Here is a 20357-nt window from a genome sequence, read left to right as displayed (position 1 = left end):
TATGACCAGTGCGAAAGCCAGACTGGAATTTCTCAAATAAATTGTAATGCGTAAGGTGTGACTGAAGCTGATAGGCGACTACTTTTTCTAGTATTTTAGAGAGAAACGGTAGATTTGAAATAGGCCTATAATTATTTAGTATGTGTGGGTCAAGGCCTGATTTTTTAAGTAATGGTTTAATGACTGACACTTTTAGTGCATCAGGTACTGTGCCATGCAATAATGAACTACTGATAATGTTTAGAATAGGTGCTGCAAGAACATTCATTGCACTTTTTACTAGTTTTGTTGGCACTGGATCTAGGGAACAAGTAGTGGGCTTCATTTTAGAAATTAAAGTTAAGACTTCCTGCTCAGATACAGGATTAAAATTGCTAAAGTGATGAATGCAATGTGAGACAGGGTCTGCTAAGCTAGTATTTGGTTTGTAGTGTGATGCAGAGATCTGGGATCTTATATTTTTAATTTTCTCATTGAAGAAGTTCATAAAGTCTGTACTGCTAATATCTGTTGGTATTTTGCACTGTTGATCTGAATTTCCATTTGTTAATTTAGCCACTGTTCTAAACAGTACCCGAGGATTTTTATTATTGTTATCTATTAATGTAGAATAGTATTCTGAGCGAGCTTTAAAGAGGGCTTTTTTATATTTATTAACACTCTCTGTCCATACAATTTGAAAGACATGTAGCTTTGTTGTTCTCTATCTGCGCTCCAGTTTTCGACACTCTAATTTAAGAGCTCGAGTGTTTTCATTAAACCAGGGAGAGTTTCTATGTGCTTTGATCACTTTTGTTTTAAAGGGAGCCACTGTGTCCAGAGCATCTCTCAAGGTCACATTATAATGTGACGTTAGCTGATCTAAATTGTTTTCCACAATTACACTTGACTTACTCAAAGTATCTATAAATTTTGAAGCAGAGTTACAATCTAGATGTCGCACTGTCTTTGTTTTAATCTGGGAGTGTGTTGACAAGGGCAGGACTAAATCAAATGTAATTAAGTAGTGATCGGAAATAACTTAATTTAATGGAGTGATATTTAAATTTTGAATTTCAACTTTGCAAGTTATAATTAAATCTAATGTGTGGTTATGATTATGAGTTGGACCTTTGATAATCTGACAAAATCCTACTGAATTTAACAAATAAGTAAAACATTTGCTAAAAGTGTCAGTTTCCACATCAATGTGTACATTAAAATCCCCCATCAGTACTACATGATCATAATTTATAGCCAAATCAGCTACAAGTCAATTCTAATGTTTTTTTAATCGGAGTTTTTTCCGTCCACCTCTGCCCTGATCTGGGTTTTAGGCTGAGCTTTCACTAGTGGGACAAGATGGCCTGGTTTCATGAAAATAGGTCCATGTAAGGTGCGTGGATGGTCAGCGTACTGGATGTGGAACCACTCAGCTTGCTGTCACAACAACCCATAAAATTTTGAAGAAATGCAGAGCTACTCCATGGACGCCTGTATTCATTTTTCCCTGCTAGTACTAATCACTCTTTTAAATGTCAGTTTCTTCATAAGTGCATCCATTTAGACTACTAGAGAAACATGAAACAATTCTTATCTCTGTTTCTGGAGTGTTCTTTCCCTAAATTGCTTTCCAAATGAATTGGAGCAGAAAGCTTTCTGTAGATCTTTATCCAAATCGAAAATTGTATAATCCTTTCTTTTCTCTTCTGTTGCGTTTCTGCTATTTCCTTCTGCCAAAGGTATGGTAACAATTATCCCAATTTATAAATGTTTAGGACAGGCTGGACACAGACACACTAGTTGGATTGTGTTTTTGAGAGGTAAAGGAATAAGCTTCAGCAACGCAATAGCATTCCCCAAATGAGAGATGAAGTTTAATGTTCTGCAACAGCACACATTTCTTGTATTCACACCCCAAAACAAATTACAAAATTTGAGTTCCCGGAGAGTCTTGGACCCTGTAATTAATCACCCTGACCCCTGAAAGCCTCAAAATCGAAGTTCTGGGGGCCTGAATATACATTTTAAAAATATTTTATGGTTATTCCAGCATAGTTTCTTGCAATCGGTATGTCCTTTTTGAGGTTTTGAAACCCTATTGTTGCCTGAGTCCTTCCACAATACTGCTGAACACCTGCTGCAATGCCCTTCCCACCTGAGTGTCATGAGATGACTTCTTTGTTGAGGTGTCATGAGGTTCCAAAGGTGAGCACATACACTAAAAACTCAGCTCTTAGCTTATCTGTCACAGCCCTGTCAAACCTGTCAGAAGGTGCTGTTCCTGCCATCCAGTCATCCCTGCCAGGAAGTGGTCTCCTTGACCCATTGTCCATGATGAATCAAGGTCATCTCATCTTGTCACCCCTGCCAGGCCTAAGTCTTCTTATCCAGTTGTCCCTGCCAGGACGTGGTATCCTTGCTGCTTCTTCGTTCCTGCTAGTCTTGTTACTGTCTAGTGATCCCTTACTGAAGGATCAAATCCCCAGTGTGATATAGCGGGTCCGTGGCTCTAAACGGATTGCCAGTTTTTAAATAAATAATTGCCGCACTCGTGGATTAATCAGGGGGCATGGTAGTGTGGCGGGAGCAGTTCCGGGGCACGATGCGGGCGTGGGCATTTCTGTACTGAAGTGCACAGGTGCGGGATCACCCGCGTCCGTGATTGAAGCCAGGAGCTGCTAATCGCCGCACCCTTGCCACATCACCATTATGAAAAGGAGAAATGGGAGTGCAGAGGGGAGAAATAAAGAAAAGAGAAAATGAAATGGACGGAGGTTAAGGAGAGAAGAAGGCAGGAAGCCCAAAAGAGCCAGTGCGGGAATGAGCGAGCAGGAAGAGCAGGCTCGATGCAGAGAAGCGGGCAGCTGAGAGTAGAGCCTCAGAAGGAGTGTGTGGCTGACACTTGAGGCGGCAAATGGAAGTGTTCGCTCCAGCAGAGCTATTTCAAGGAGCTGGAGTGACTGAGAAGGTTGACAGCTCGCCACGGAAGGCAGTAGGAGTCAGAAAGGCCTGGGAGGCTGAGTCTCAACGTGAGTGTGCTGGCCGTTGGGGTAACCCAAGTCTCGGTCCGGCGAGACAGGTGTATGTAGCCAGGGGACCAGTTAGAGGTCAGCTGCACCTGTGGAAAGGGTGACACACCTGTTGCAAAGCCCATTGGGATAAGCAGGGAAGCCTCCAGTTAAAAGAAGGCGTCACTGGGTTTTTAAAAAGGAACTTTTTCCAGCCTATTGATTTTAACCTCGTTTTATGGATTGTTTATTTATTTATGGAGGTTTTTGAACACTGCACTATTTATTTGGACTTTTATTTTGGTTTGTTTTTAATAAAATCACTAACACTTTTATACAATCCTCTTGCTCCCAGTGTGATTTGTCTTCATTGCACAGCTCATCCAGGTTACATTACCGACTGTGTTGGGTTCAAGAGCCTCCCAAAACAAGAAGAGGGAGCATGGAGCAGGACCCACACCATCACACCAATCCCACGATATATTGGTTGAGGGTGGTCCTTTAGCAGTGACATCATGATGGCCCCACTTCTTGGGGGGGTTCATCCTTAAAATAGAAGGAACACGAGAAAACATAGAAGCACAATAGATATACGGTAAATAATAAAAAAGAACAAGAAAAACAATTATAATAAACTTGAAAAAATATTTTAAAAGAAACAAAGAAGGCACAAAAAAGGAATATAAACATAAGCCAGGGAACAAACTCTGGCTATAACATAAGACTAATAATGGCAATAACCAAACAATCTATATATATAAACGCCAAGTACCACTGACACACTCATCATGAAATCTCCCGAACCACGAGGACTTGGGACTTGAAATTTGGAATGTAGGTTACCCTTGGCCCATAGGTGCTCACTAAGAAACGATTTTAAAAATTTTCTGGTCCAAGCGCAAAATTCCTTATAGTTTTCTAGACCCGTTTGTATGTTTGTCCGCTTTCCATAGAGAACTACTTAATGGATTTAGATTGGGTTTTTTTTCTATAATTTGCTTGAACATTCCATTCATTTTGCGACTTTCTCATCGCGAATCCGAGAGAGACTCATCAGGCTGCGGGGCCCTCCTCACTCACGTGTCTGCCTCAGGGCGTAACCTTAACTCCACTTAGTTAGCGAACGAGAGAAATACCTAATGGATTTAGATCTTTTGTTTTTCTATAATTTGCTAGAACATTCCGGTTGATTTTGCAACTTCTCTCATTGCGCTAAGAATCATAGTTCACTTCCGGTGGTGATATATTTGCACTAATCCGAGACAGAGGCTGCAGGCTGAGTGGAGGGGGAAGCGTCAGGAATAGAGAGCTGGGCTGGACCCTCCTCACTGTCCTGTTTCACTAATACACGGGCGAAGCTACGGGGGATGGCTAGTCACTGTATATACTCGCGTATACTGTAAGTCAGGTCTTGAAACTCGAAAAATCGATCATAAAATCAGACCCCGACTTATATGCCCGTTCAAAATTACAACACTTAATATAAATTGCTTCCTCCAATCTCGCACCAGTTTCTCAGACACATTGACTTTTGTTACAGCAACTCAGTTACCAATTTCTTTCACCACTTCAATGACTTTTAATTCAAAACTAAATTCACATTTTCTTCTGATCGAACGCTCCATTGTAGATAAAGGATGTTCTTAAGATAAAGGTGTATGAGGGTGTGAGATACAAAAAACACAAAACAGTGCAAACGTCACTTCGGAATAGTTCAGGTATTACAGTAGGCACAATACATAGAAAACAAGGCAGTGTGCTCCGTAGTTACTCTCTCAGGTGGGCGTTAGCATATCGTAATCTCTTGGACCAATAGCGTGAGTTTTCGGCATTTGACTTATACGAGTGACATTAGAAATTATACGGTAAAATCAAGCCTCAACTTATCCGCGGGAGAACTTAAACGCGAGTATATATGGTAGTAAAGAAACTTGAATTTACTGATTGAAAAGATAGGATTACAATTTCTATCATTGTGTCCCAGCTGATTGGGGTGCTGCCTCACTGTATTTGGGTCTCTGTTCTGTATTGCAGTGAGGTGCTTCCCGTGCGGGGTTAGCAGGTCCTTCCATTGTTCACTTAGATTTCCAAACAAATGCTGTTTATGTCAAACAACTCTGTTAACTGTGATTTTGTATATGAGAATACGATGGAGACGACCCACCTATGCCTACCTGCAAATGGGAAATGATGGCTTATCTCCACTTGGAGTCAGCTGTGCACATACAGCACTGGCACCCAGCCCAAAGCATAATCACTAACAGATGGCTCAGGTTTTCATCCCTGTAGACTTCCACTCTCTCGATGGCAATAGACAACCAGTGCACACAGAGCTTCCTTTCACTCTTAAATGAGGACACAAGGTCACAGGCTGCCAAGGCTGGCAGACTCTAAACTGAGTGAGGATCAGCTTGTCTGTTGGCACCAGGCTGCTTCAAGTTGTCTTTAAAGTCTGCCTTGCCCTTAACACAAACTGCCCTAAACCGGAAAAAAAGAAGGTTTACTCAAAAGTTTAATCCTCGGGTTATTGGACAGAGAACAGTCGAGCCATGCCAGCTTGCTTTGGCTGGCCTCCTTCCTCTGAAGCGTGTTTGGTTTTAAGGGCTTAATGGCAAAGTGAAGGACCTCTGTGTATCACATCTACCTCTCTTAGAGTTCTAATGTTCAGATCATATTACAATCAATCTTTGTTTTATATGGCGCCTTTTACTAAGCTATCAGCAAGATAGGTTTCCTTAAAAAAGTAATAGCTATGTGAAACACATTTCATCTCAAGTATGTTTATTATATTCATCTCTGCACTTAACGGACTTGAATTGAATATTTCATTCAAATAGGAACTTTAACAGGTGGAGCAGCACAGTGATCTGAGTTTAAATCTTCACCTGATCTCTGCCTGTTTGGTATTTACAGTCAAGTGAAAAAATTAAACGCACCCCTGGAAATTGTGGAAATTTTTCAACATATCTGAACAGGTAAACATTAGATCTTCAAACAAACAGTGCCTACAGATTAAGGTGATATACTTGAACAAATGACACATGAGAGTGACATGGTATATTTATTCTTATAATGTAAATTTAACAAAAATGCAAATTTGTCACATGGAGAAAGTATGCACACCCCTACATTTATCACCACTTCAGATCCATCAAACTGGAATCAAGTGTTCCATATTAGGTGCCAAATGATTAGAACCTCCCTATGGATCATGAAGGCAGACCCTGTCTTATTTAAGTCACAGATATTAGTAGTAGGGTGTTGTACCGTGTTAGCCATTATGAATGTAGAGAAAAGCCAAGCAAAATGACACCTCTTATTGGCTAACTAAAAAGATTACAATATGCAAGTTTCGAGGCAACTCAGGCCTCTTCTTCAGGTAAGATGTAATCACCCTGGGTGCCAGATGTTACATCTTGCCTGAAGAAGGGGCCTGAGTTGCCTCAAAAGCTTGCATATTGTAATCTTTTTAGTTAGCCAATAAAAGGTGTCATTTTGCTTGGCTTTTCTCTACAGCAGAGATATTGAGGGCCTGGTGTTCTCTTTGCTATTAAAACATGTAGTGTTATCATGCCAGCATTAAACAAGCTCTAAAATGGAGTCAAAAAGAAGGTTGTGAATACCTATGAGTCTAGTAAAGGATTTAAAAAGATCTCCACATCATTTAAAATCAACGATTAAGTGTAAGGAATAGCACCTACAAGTGGTGTAGACTTCAAACAACTGCTAATTTGTCCAGAGCTGGCTGGCCCAGAAAATTTAGCCCAAGAGCTGAATATTTGATATTAAAAGAAGTCTCCAAGATCCCAAAAATGTAATTGTAGGATCAGCAAGTAACTGGAATTTTACGTTAGTATTTGACTGAGGTACTGAGCCGGTAAGTGGTCACGTGACAAAAGAACGAACGACTCGAAAGACTCGAGGAATGAACTAATCAATTCTCTTTCCGGCTCAGACTGCATAGGTTAAGCTTATGCGTCTGTCACGTGATGAACGAACGACTCAAACCCGAAGACTCGAAAGATGAACTAATCAATTCTCTTTCCGGCTCAGACTGCCTTGGTTAGCTAATTGGGCTGTCACGTGATGAACGAATGACTCAAACCCGAAAACTTGTCAGATAAGAGGCGAGGTGAGCGAATCATAGACTAAAGACCCAGGTAAACAATGAATTAATATTTTCTGTTTCTTATAGCATTATAGTTTTGTCTTGTTTGTAGTGTGATCAACATTTGTGTAAGCAGTAGATGTGTTAGGGAGGTAACAGGTAACATTTTAATTATATTTTGCTAAAATGAACGAAATGACTCGAAAAAGGATTCGTTCATTTTGCTGAACGAGCCTCAAAGGTCCGAGTCGGTAAAATGATCCGAACTTCCCATCACTACTTGTTGGATGTATTACGCTCAGCAGGCCAGTATAGTGCATGACATGGAAGAGGACGAATAGGAATCGAGAAATGCCGGTCGGCTGTGTGTGGGCAGGACTGGTTTTGAAGCGGAAGCAGGATGAACCAGAAGGGAAATATATATAAGAGATGGTTTGAAAGCCACTAGGGGGCATATCACCACCCCAACCCGGACACACACAGGCAGGACACATGTTCCAGAGAATACCCGGTTTATTTACAGTAAAGAAACTATGCACAAGTCACCAACACAACAGTCCCTTCTTGCCCCCCGTCCTTCTTTCTCTACACCTCCACAAGCTTTGTCCTCTCCTCCCAACTCTGGCCCACTTATGGAGTGAGGTGGCTCCTTCCGTCCAGGTGCCTAGCAAACCTCTTCCAGCCACACTTCCGGATGTGGCGGAAGCGTGACCAGATAAGGTAGCAAGAGGGGGCTGCCCTCTATCGGCCCTGGGGAGAAACTGTCTTGATAAAACTCCTCCAGTCCTTCCACACCTTGGGCGTCCTGGCCAGGTAAGGATTCTGGCCACCTGCCACAGGTTATACATGGTTGATGCAGGGTATAACTCAATAAAGTGTATTTAAATAAAAAATAAGTATTCATAATTATTGTATTTTATTCAAGAACACTGTAATAACCTAATATAAGGCATGCAAAATTGAAAAAAGTAAACTCATGGGTCATTTATTCTTACTCCTTAAAAAATACAAAATGAACTGAACATGAACCAGTTCAAAAATTGAAATGGTGATCTATGAACATGAATGTATTCATTTTAATGTGTGTGAACTGAACTTTGAGCCAGTTCTTGTGAGGTGTGAACTTGCACAACACTGGCAATTTGCATATACTCCAGGATGTTATGAAGAGTGATCAGATGAATTGCAATTAATTGTAAAGTCCCTCTTTGCCATGAAAATGAACTTAAACCCCCAAAAAAACCATTTCCACTACTGTTGTGGAGAAGGCTTCAGGCACCAGCAAGTGCCAGGACCGTCTCCTAAAGTTGATTCAGCTGAGGGATCGGGGAACCACCAGTGCAGGGCTTCCTCAGGAATGGCAGCAGGCAGGTGTGAGTGCATCTGCATGCACAGTGAGGTGAAGACTTTTGGAGGATGGCCTGGTGTCAAGAAGGGCAGCAAAGAAGCCACTTCTCTCCAAGAAAAACATCAGGGACAGACTGATATTCTGCAAATGGTACGAGGATTGGAGTACTGAGGATTGCTGGGGTAAAGTCATTTTTTCTGATGAATCCCCTTTCCGATTGCTTGGGGTATCCATAAAAAAGATTGCCCAGAGAAGACAAGGTGAGCGGTGCTACCATCAGTCCTGTGTCATGCCAACAGTACAGCATCATTCATGTGTGGGTTTGCTTCTCAGCCCAGGGAGTGGGCTCACTCACAATTTTGCCTATAAGAACACACCAATAAATAAAGAATGGGACAAAAACATCCTCCGAGAGCAACTTCTCCTCATTGTTAGGCCTGCAAGTAGCAGTTTGGGGACTTTCTAGCTTGAGCGTTTTTGCTATAATTCGTTATTTGCTAACAGACTCTTAAATTATAAAGATTTGCTATTGCCCTTTTGTTTATAAGCCAAAGTCTTATCAGTTAATCTTCCTTGTTGGAAATGCTGAGACAAGTGTAGTTATCTGAACTTTAGAAGGAAGCTCCCCATTGTTAGAACACAAGCCTGGAAGTAGTAGTTTGGGGACTTTCCGCCTTCAGGTGAGCCTCTTCTGGGCTGGCCAGTGAAAGGCCTGGCCTGCACTTGTGTCTTATTTTGGTGGTCTCACACACTTTTTGCTATTTCATTGTCTACATATTACAACAGGTCTCTGTTTAAAAACTGTCTCTGCATTTTGCCTCTTAGTAAATTGTAAATCTAAATTGCCCAAGTGTAGGTAACTGCTTGGAGAGCCCAGCCCTGCACTGGCACTCGACTGAGGACTGGTCTTAACCTAGAACTTCATTTTGCTGAGGTATGCTCCGGACCCTTGCAACCCTAAACAGGATTAGGCAGGTTGGATTAAGGATGGAAAGATGGACTTTTCACATCACAGAAACTTTAATGTGAAGTTTAATTGCTGAAATTTTTTCAATCTTGAGTCAAGCAAGAACTAGTTGATCAGGAGAACCTTGATAAAACATGAACCAGGAATCATACGCAGCTCTGCTTAGTCAGCAACCTGAATCTCCTAACAAATTTTATACATTTTTTTTCTTGTCTTTTGATAATTGTTAAATAAAGTACAGACAGGGTTTACTGCTGCCCTTCAGTTTTAAATAACGGGGGATCTGGCAAGTCATCTGTTCATCCATGTGTAGCGCCATACTGTAGAAAGAAAGCATCCTTGGATACCAAGTGTGAAGTTTAACACTGAATGATATCATCAGCACAGGGACAAGAAAACAAAACAAAGCATAACATAACATAATTTTCTCAAAGAGGATTAATCCAATTGAGGATGACAGGAAATAACAGTCTGTCTTGGCAGCACAAGGACAGGGTGCCACGCCACTGCAAGAAACACTTACACATGCAACCACAATAAAATTAATTTTTGAATAGACAAAATATTTACACATTATTTAATTTCATTTGAATAATTAACTTCATTAAATTATCCAGTTTAAGTTTAACCCACAGAATACCCTCACAGCTTACATTGCTTCATTCTTCTAGTCATGGGGTATGTAAGATTATCTGACCGCAGTCTCTGGTTGCATGTCACATTTAGAGATTGCTTGACAACTGTCCTGCACAGACGTGCTCACCCCTGTTTTCTGACAGCCAATAGTGTGCTGCCTGACAAAGCCCCTACTGTACAAAGGGTTAACAACTGCAGTGAATTCGGCAGCATTTTTGACCCCTTTTTTCTTTTTTCCATTCAGACAGGTCCAAAGCTCCCTCACAAAACTAGTGCTGTATATGAAGGGTTAATACCTGTGGAGAGTCGAGCTGTGGTCTTAGCTCTTTTTTTCATTCTGTTTAAATACGTAAGATACCTAACATCATAAAGATGAGCATCTTTTCTGTTTGTGAAGTTCAAAACACCAGTTTTCCTTATTCATTGTTGCTACATTCTATGCATTGTACTTGGAGATGAACTTTCATTGGTTGTCAGCTCTCCAGCATACAAAGCCCACGTCAATGACTAAACACAATTTTATCATAGCGAGTTGTAGACTAGTTGTTCTCAGTCACTGGGCATGTCACATTAGGTGCTTGGCTTCAAGAGAATGCAACGCCAACTGGCTCTGACTCATTAGGATTATGTAAATGAATGCTATGACTGAAAATCTCTGGAAAAGTTATCTAATGTGACATAGGCATAAGTAAAGTGCCACACAAAGTGACACAAAATAGAGTGGAAGGCTACAGGAAACACAAAGTCACTGCGTGGAGCCTACCAACATCCTAACAATGCGTAGTAGGCAAGATGGAAGACTCCCAGAAGAAACTGGAAGTGATGTCATCATGGGCGCCGGAACCCGGTGGGATTTCCCAGGAATGTTCTGCAGAGGATTGAGAGAGAAAGTCAGTGCACCTCGCCACCCCCTGATCTGGTGTGGAATTATCAGGCCCTTCAGCTGCCTTCCATTCGCACGTGTGTGACAATCTCTATATATATGTAAAATCCAATGTCTGTCTGTCTGTCTATCTGTCCGCTTTTCATGAGAGAACTACATAACGGATTAAAATTGGGTTTTTTTTCTATAATTTGATTGAACATTCCAGTTGATTTTGCGACTTCTCTCAAGTATCATAGTTTGCTTGCGGCAGCAATTTATTCACGCAAATCCGAGAGAGACTCTGCAGGCCGAGGTGAGGGGGGTGTGGCTGACCTCACTCACGCACCAGCTTAATTTTTAGCTTCATGGCAAAGGCTGTGAATACTTATGTACATGTGCTTTCCCAATTTTTTTATTTTTAATAAATTTGCAAAAACCTCAAGTAAATGTTATTCATGTTGTCATTATGGGGTGTTGTGTGTAGAATTCTGAGGAAAAAAATGAATTTAATCCATTTTGGAATAAGGCTGTAACATAACAAAATGTGGAAAAAGTGATGCACTGTGAATACTTTCCAGATGCACTGTGTATATATATATATATATATATATATATATATATATATATATATATATGCATATATATATATAATAAATATATTGTCATGTGTGGGTCACAGACTTGCACAAGAGAGAAGGTTTCCAAAAAAATCAGCCAGGGACATTTTCAAAGCATTTACTCAAGCAGGAGCTTTCATTTAAACATGCTGCATGCAAGCAGTGTTGATGATGCCATCCTGCATTTGCTCCATTCTCAGATCAAAAGAACAGATAGCTTTCCTGCCCCAGACAGGAGACAAAATGTGAGCATAAGGCCAAGTCAGTGGCCACTTTGAAATGTTCTCTACATCAATGACTGGGTGACAGACGCGTTACATGGTGAACGTGCAGCTGCGCTGGTGGTGATCAACAAGTCCCTGCCACTGTTAACAGAGTTTCAGTGCACAGCATATTTGGGGGGATGTCGGGGTCTCAAAAATCTAACTATATATATATATATATATATATATATACAACAACAACAACAACAACATTTATTTATATAGCACATTTTCATACAAAAAGTAGCTCAAAGTGCTTTACATAATGAAGAGAAGAAAAATAAAAGACAAAATAAGAAATTAAAATAAGACAACATTAATTAACATAGAAAGGAGTAAGGTCCGATGGCCAGGGTGGACAGAAAAAACAAAAAAAAACTCCAGAAGGCTGGAGAAAAAAATAAATAAAATCTGTAGGGGTTCCAGGCCACGAGACCGTCCAGTCCCCTTTGGGCATTCTACCTAACATAAATGAAATAGTCCTCTTGGTAGTTCGGGTTTTTCACGGAGTCACTTGATGCTGATGGTCATACAGACTTCTGGCTTTTAATCCATCCATCATTGTTGGAACATCATGGTGCTTTGGGTAGTGCGCCACCACCAACAGGACACCGGAAAAGGAAACAGAAGAGAGAGTAGGGGTTAGTACGGATTTTGAATGAATAGTTATTATAATGAATTAGATATACAGAGTGTCAGGATTAAATTACAGTGAAGTTATGAGAAGGCCATGTTAAAATAATGTGTTTTCAGTAGTTTTTTAAAGTGCTCCACTGTATTAGCCTGGCGAATTCCTACTGGCAGGCTATTCCAGATTTTAGGTGCATAACAGCAGAAGGCCGCCTCACCACTTCTTTTAAGTTTTGCTCTTGGAATTCTAAGGAGACACTCAGTTGAGGATCTGAGGTTACGATTTGGAATATAAGGTGTCAGAGATTCCGATATATAAGCCGGGGCGAGATTATTTAAAGCTTTATAAACCATAAGCAGAATTTTAAAGTCAATTCTGAATGACATAGGTAACCAGTGTAGTGACATCAAAACTGGAGAAATGTGTTTGGATTTTCTTTTCCTGGTAAGGATTCTAGCAGCTGCATTCTGCACTAGTTGCAAACGATTGATGTCTTTTTTGGGTAGTCCTGAGAGGAGTGCGTTACAGTAATCTAGCCGACTGAAAACAAACGCATGAACTAATTTCTCTGCATCTTTCGATGATATATATATATATATATATATATATATGTCACCCGTGTGTGCACAGGGGACAGCTGAGGGCTCTAGTGACTGCAATTCTACCCCCACTCAAGGGGTTGCCACTGTGTTCCAATGCCTTTTTCTCCTCCTTCCGCAGACCCGATGAGTAATAATAATAATACATTTTATTTATATAGCACCTTTCCCATGCTCATGATTGATAGCTATAACACTTCTGATGACACTTCTGGTGCCCATCCACCTGCATCTGCCAGAAGGACTCAAAGTTCCACCATCTTTGTCAGTTCTGTTGTGAACTTGCATCTGTAAAGACACCTCCACGATTATTGCATGCTTTTTCTTTCTTTTCTGCAGTCTAATTATACGGGGTTACCAGGAAGGTACCCCAACTTTTTATCGTTGTTTTCTCATTCTTTAAAAAAATATATATACAACTTGCTTAAAAATGCAGTTTTCACTTCCCATATACATTGCAGTATTGTGATTAATACAAACATATCCAGGCCAAACAGAAAGTATTGGAACAGTACAATCATCATCCAGTTCTTCAGTAGAGAATGCTGATGACTGCACTTCTGGTTCGGCGGAGTGCTGGAGGTATTGGTCTTGCAGACATCTTCTGGCCTCTAGAAGATCCCTGACCATTTTATATACCCACACATGCTGCATATTCAATAAGCTACAGTATATGTGGAAATTGTCAGGTATGGGTAACTACCATCTGACCTCTTTGAATATGTTACATATAGAGTGTACTCTTCAAAGACTCAAACACAGCACACCCTTTTGACTATCTGTGAACAGGGCACATGCACTAATCACTTAAGCCTTCCTGAAAGAGCTGAATTATACTAACATTACTTTTCTCACAAATTACAGTTATCAAATAGTTATACTATTATTTAGTTCTGGTTACATAAGTCTATATAAATATACATTGTTGTTAAATATTTATTACATTTTCCTATTGCCCATTGTTCTAGCTTTGAAACACTTTGAGCTACATTCCCCAAGTTTGAAAATGTGCCATACACGGTTAAATACACAAGTATTAGCCTACCAGTAGAAATGGAACAAAATCATTAGCTTTACCAATGAAGTGACCAGTACCAAAAGTGTTTACAAGAGAATTACTTCCCAAAGAATAAACACTAAATCCCATAAAAGTGCAAAGAAAATATTTTACTGATGCAATGAGTTGAAACAAGAATAACGCAAAAATGGCAAGGCCAAAATTATTAGCTCTCTGTCAATTAATAGTTAACAGACAGCAACTTCCTACTGATTGGCACATGTCACTTGAGGGATCATTACCCATTCCCTCATGGCAAGTTGCTCCAGCTCACCCACAATTAAATGGCTTTCAACCATGGACCTTAAGCTCCCATCAAAAATCCTCAGTAGGACTGAGATCTGGGTTTTGAGAAGACCACTTCAGGACCTTGATTTTGTTGTCCTTTAAAAAGTTCTAGACCAACTTCAATGTATTCTTTGGGTCATTATTTTGCTAGATGACTCAAAGTTAGACTGGAAAAAGATTTCTTTACATTATCTTTCAAAATTTCAACATAATCTTCCTTCTTTATTATCAAATGTACTCCAAAGAAGGTTCCCTCTGAGTCAATCAGCAAAACAGTGCAATTTGCTCCCACCTCCATCTGTCACTGTGAGGACTGTGCTTTTACAGTTGAAGGCCTCTCCCTTTCTTTGCCAAACAAAAATAATTCCCATGTTCCTGAAAACCTTCAGTTTTCTCTCGTCAGACCAAAGAAGAAACTTCCAAAACTTATTCCCATGTTTCAAATTATCCCAGGGAAATAATTTTGATGTGATGCTTTGTAAGCAGTGGAGTTTTACTCAGGTAATGATCTCAAAGCTCTCCATGATGTACAGCTCTTACAACAGTCATTTTTTGAGACTTCAAGATCCAGAAGAGGCCTATTCAGTGACAATTATTTTCTCAGAGATCCAGGAGTTGTTGTTGACATCTCTGATGATTTTCCTCTAGAAATTCTTTGATATCTTGCTCTTGCAACCAAGCCCTGGATTCTATCTAGCAGAATGTGTCTCCTTGATGCCAAGTACAGCAGTTCTGGAAACCATGAATGCTAGGAAATGGCAATGTAGCCTTCCCCCTAGGATAGGCATCCACTAAATTCTTTCTGATGTCCAGACTTATTTCTTTGGTTTTTGGCATAGTGAAATTAGATGTTACAAAAAAAATGTAAGAGTCGTGCCTCTCAATCAAGCCTTCAAGTGTCACTAGCCCTGCTTATCTGAATCCATTTAGTAGAGCTTAGTGCTGATTGATTGGGGCAAAAAAGTCATAAGGGGTTCAATATGCTACCTCTTTCCAGAAAAATTCAGATGGAGGTAAATCATTTTGACCACCATTTTTGACCAATTGTCAATATACTGTATTTATTATACAGCAATCTACAAGATTTGTACATAGTCCAAAATTTACCAAATGTAAGGTTTGATGTATGTTGTTAATATTACACAGGATTTAAAGAAAATGTACCATTACTGTTGCGGGGGCTAATAATTTAGCACTTAGCCCTAAGTAAATATTGTTGTTGGATGAAACCTCTGATGTGCGTTCCTTCGGAACAAACTCCAAATCCCAGAATGCAAAGCGAGAGGAAATCGGAAGCAGACCGCTGGGTGATGAGTTAAACGTGTGCGTGCAGTACAGAGGGATGTTTCATAAGTAGAATGAATTTTAATGTTGCAATTTAATTAAAAGGACTAGCTAACTTACACTATGTCCCTAGAAGACGGTAAAAAATTGGAACTGCTGCAGATAATTTACAATTATCTTAGCAAAAACGGTTATCACAAAGCAGCTAAGAAGCTTAAACTGCCCAGCAGCCAGGTAAGTTATGTCTTTATTTGCCGCATTACTTTACATTGCACATAATCGTTTGTTTTATTTGTGTATTTGTTTGCAATAAAAATCACGGCGACCTTTTGGTGGGTTGCTGTAGTCGGGTCGCAGTCAGCGCGTGGGTCCTTTAACCGGGTCCGGAGCCGCAGCGTGCTCATGGCTAAAGCAGGTTGATATGAATTAGGTGATTATACATCTGGTGTTGTCCGAGCGATTTTTTTCCTCCGAGCTTACGTTTGCTACACAGATTAGATATAACATAGGCAGGTTTGCGATCTCAAAAGTATGCAGTTTGCCTGTGCACACTTTGGTTTCGTTTCTTCGTCCATCCCTCCCTCCTCGCCGTCATCATTAACTTTGTTTCGTTTTCCTTACAGCCCCTCCCATTTGAGCACGTGGTATCTCTGCAGGACATCTACTCGTTCTGGGCAAAGTAAGTTCAACTTCAAACTTAATAAATATTTTAACCGTCAGTTGTCAACAGCGTTTTTAATAGGAACATGCATTTTGAACATTAAGAAATACATTCTATGTATAATGCAGTGATTGAAATTTACGTATTGATGTGCTACAAATTACATTAATTAGGATATCATTTCATTACAGAGCCCACACAACTCCAATTTAGAAGCAACAGTTAACTGACAGTAACTCAGCTTCTGCTTATCGTTGCAGTTATCTAATCAGCCAATCATGTGCCAGCAATACAATGCAACTCAAGGTCATGAGCTTCGGTTAATGTTCACATCAGGCATGAGAAAAAAAAAATGACATGATTGTTGGTGCTAAATGGGCTGGTTTGTGTATTAGTACTGATCCCTCGGGATTTTTGCACACAACAGGCTCTAGAGTTTATTCAGAATGGTATGAAAATCAAACATCCAGTAAGTGGCAATTCTGTGGACAGAAACATTTTTTTGATGATAGAGATCAGATTGGTTCAAGCTAAGAGAACCATTCTGTACAACTGTGGTAAGCCAAAAAGCATCTTGGAATGCTCAAAGCATCGAAAGTTAAGGTAAATATGCTGATACAGCAAAAGACCCCATCAGGTTCCACTCCTGTCAGCCAAGAACGGAAAGCCAAGGCTGTATTGGGCACAGGCTTACCAAAACTGAGTAGATGGAGACTGGAAATGCATAGCCTGGGCTGACAAATCTCAGTTCCTCGTGATTTACAAAGATGGTAGGCACCAACAGCATGAATCCATGCATTCAACTTTCCTTGTGTCAGTGGTGCAGGCTGAGCGAGGTGGTGATGTAACGGTGTAGGGGAATATTTTCATGGTACACTTTGCGTGTGTTAATGTCAATCGATCATCACTTGAATGCCACTGCCTATTTGAGTATTGTTGCTGACCATGTGCATCTCTTCATGGCCACAATTTACCCATTTTCTAATGGATACTTCCAACATGATAATGCATCAGATAGATAGATAGATAGATACTTTATTAATCCCAAGGGGGAATTCACATACTCCAGCAGCAGCATACTGATACAAAAAACAATATTAAATTAAAGAGTAATAAAAATGTAGGTAAAAACATATAATAACTTTGAATAATGTTAACGTTCAACGGAATTGAAGAGTCGCATAGTTTGGGGGAGGAACGATCTTCTCAGTCTGTCAGTGGAGCAGGACAGTGACAGCAGTCTGTTGCTGAAGCTGCTCTTCTGTCTGGAGATGACACTGTTTAGTGGATGCAGTGGATTCTCCATGATTGACAGGAGCCTACTCAGTGCCCGTCGCTCTGCCACAGATGTCAAGCTGTCCAGCTCCATGCCAACAATAGAGCCTGCCTTCCTCACCAGTTTGTCCAGGCGTGAGGCGTCCTTCTTCTTATTGCTGCCTCCCCAGCACACCACCGCGTAGAAGAGGGGGCTTGCTACAACCGTCTGATAGAACATCTGCAGAATCACGACACAAAGCAAAAGTCATCTCAAATTGTTTTCATGAACATGACAATGAGTTTGGTTTTCTTCAGTGATCTTCCCAGTCACCCTACACACAGCTTGACAAATCTGCAGAAGCTGCATGATGCAATTATGTCAACGTGGACCAGAATCTCAAAGGAATGTTTTCAGCATCTTTTGGAATCCATGCTATGAAGAATTGAGGATGTTTTGAGAGTCTTGGTGTAGTGGTTCTAAGAACTTGCCCAGCGAGTGTAATATGAGATTTAGGGGGAACGCCCACAGGCACTGGGAGAATGGGCAAGCTCTGTATTGAAATTAACTGGGCTTTGGAATTAAGCCTAGGAATGCAGAACCTGGGATGTGACAGCACTTGGCCCTACATCATCACGTTGCTCAAAGAGTGTAATTTGTGAATTGCATCAGTTTCAAATAACAATGTGCTATTCACTATTTCAAAAATTGTCCTGGTAACAACTGAAACATCAGGTTATCTTATATAAATTGATATTAGACATCCATCAATATTTTGATTCTACCTTTTCAATGATCGCTTTGTGTACTGTCCAAAACTATGCCTGGCAGCATTCGATACAAGGCAGGAAGTTACACACCTGAATAATTTTGAAAACCTTAATTAAATCCCTGTGTTGTTCAATTCCCACACTGTCTTAGACCGAGTAATCTAAGGATAAACCTGGCAGCTCATCTTTGTACTGCTGCATGTACTGCTTTTTCAGTTTTATGTTATTATGCCCAGAAAAGCACGAATTAATATAAATTCTAGCTTACTGCTTGCATATCAAGTTAGAAAATGTAAGCAAGGATTAACATTCAGGTGTGTTTGAGGGCTGTGCAGCCTTCAATAGACTCAGTTCAGTAGGTTACTTCTACAACCTTCTTGGTTTATTTCAGGGTTTAGAGGGCCAAAGGCTGTCTCGCCAAGATTGGGCAAAAAGCTACAAAGAGGCCTGGACAGGACTCTAGTCCATCACAGAGACCACTTTCACTCGCTTAAACACAAATGCACACTCCATATTCACCCACAGTAATAATTTACAGTTGTATTATAACATAAACTAAATTAAAAAAAAAAAAAAAAAAAAACTTAATTACATCTTTTGCTTGAGCATTTGTGGCTGTAGTAATTTTAATAAAGTAAGACTTGCAAAGCTATTCAATTATGACAAATGTTAGAGAATAACAGCAGTGACTTGCAAACTTTATTATAGTAAGAGGGAACATGATGGGTATCGGGTGAATGTGGTAAATTATAGGGTGACCAGATTTTCAAAGTCTCAAACCAGGACACTGCTGTAGCATGTATTCCCATAAAGATCTGCTATGCAAATAAATGTAAATTTAAAATGTAAATGTAAACCTCACCCTCACTTGTTTAATGCCTGCTTTATCTCATTATCATCCAAGAGGCATCAAGGAACAAGAAAAAAAACTTGCACAAATAAACACATTTATGATACCACACAGTGCTTGAAGAGGAAACAAGTAAATGCTGGTACTCCTTTTTCTTTTTTTTATGTAAAATCCTTCTCCCAATGCTGTTCATATTTAACACAAGTTCTTAATCAAGTGGGTGTTGGTGCCCATCAGAGTTTTTACCACATTGTTATACATCAAAGGGTGGAGTGGCAAGGTGATGGTCCCCCTTGGAGTTTCATGCATGCTGTTTGTGGCACTGAAAAAGTTTATTAGATGGGCAGCTTGCCTAAACCAGGATATTTTGATATTCTTCAGTTACTTATCAGGACACATAGCTTGAAATTGGGACTATACTTATCACCAGGGCATCTGCTCACCCTATTAAATTATAGTGTCAGTGAGATAGTGAACCAATATAATCTGCAGATAATGGAGCTGTTAGGTTTGTTTAGTGTAAGGTTAATATTGAGTAAATGTGTATTTACTCTGTGCATTATGGCTTATACACCACAGGGTACTTCATTCATGTTTAGATAACCTTTTGTTTTCCCGGATTGCATTTTATACTTTTAGGAAAAATTATGTAACTTACTTCTTCTTCTTTTGGCTGCTCCTGTTAGGGGTCGCCACAGCGGATCATCTTCTTCCATATCTTTCTGTCCTCTGCATGTTGTTCTGTTACACCCATCAACTGCATGTCCTCTCTCACCACATCCATAAACCTTCTCTTAGGCCTTCCTCTTTTTCTGTTGCCTAGCAGCTCTATCCTTAGCATCCTTCTCCCAATATACCCAGCATCTCTCCTCTGCACATGTCCAAACCAATGCAATTTCGCCTCGCTGATTTTGTCTCCCAACTGTCCAAATTGAGCTGACCCTCTAATGTCCTCATTTCTAATGCTATCCATCCTTGTCACACTTAATGCAAATCTTTTCATCTTTAACTCTGCCACCTCCAGCTCTGTCTCCTGCTTTCTGGACAGTGCCACTGTCTCCAACCCATATAACATAGCTGGTCTCACTACCGTCCTGTAGACCTTCCCTTTCACTCTTGCTGATATCCGTCTGTCACAAATCACTCCTGACACTCTTTTACACCCATT

The 20357-nt window shown here is 40.2% G+C and overlaps 1 protein-coding gene across 3 annotated transcripts in view; it reads left to right on the top strand.

Annotated features, from left to right (window-relative positions):
* The first annotated feature begins 15654 nt into the window (after positions 1-15654).
* The window catches only part of LOC114660369 (nucleolar and coiled-body phosphoprotein 1-like), a 78916-nt gene continuing 74213 nt past the window's right edge, over positions 15655-20357 (top strand). For all 3 annotated transcript variants that reach the window (XM_028813035.2, XM_028813032.2, XM_028813030.2), the window contains exons 1-2: positions 15655-15887; positions 16277-16332. In XM_028813035.2, coding sequence (XP_028668868.2) covers positions 15777-15887; positions 16277-16332 — 167 coding nt within the window. In that variant the 5' untranslated portion in view covers positions 15655-15776. The remainder of the gene's footprint in view (positions 15888-16276; positions 16333-20357) is intronic.

This window comes from Erpetoichthys calabaricus, chromosome 11 (genome assembly GCF_900747795.2).
Source record: "Erpetoichthys calabaricus chromosome 11, fErpCal1.3, whole genome shotgun sequence".
In the NCBI taxonomy this organism is placed as follows: Eukaryota; Metazoa; Chordata; class Cladistia; order Polypteriformes; family Polypteridae; genus Erpetoichthys; species Erpetoichthys calabaricus.
The sequence above is the reverse complement of the archived record's forward strand: the minus strand, read 5'-3'. Positions and strand labels throughout refer to the sequence as shown.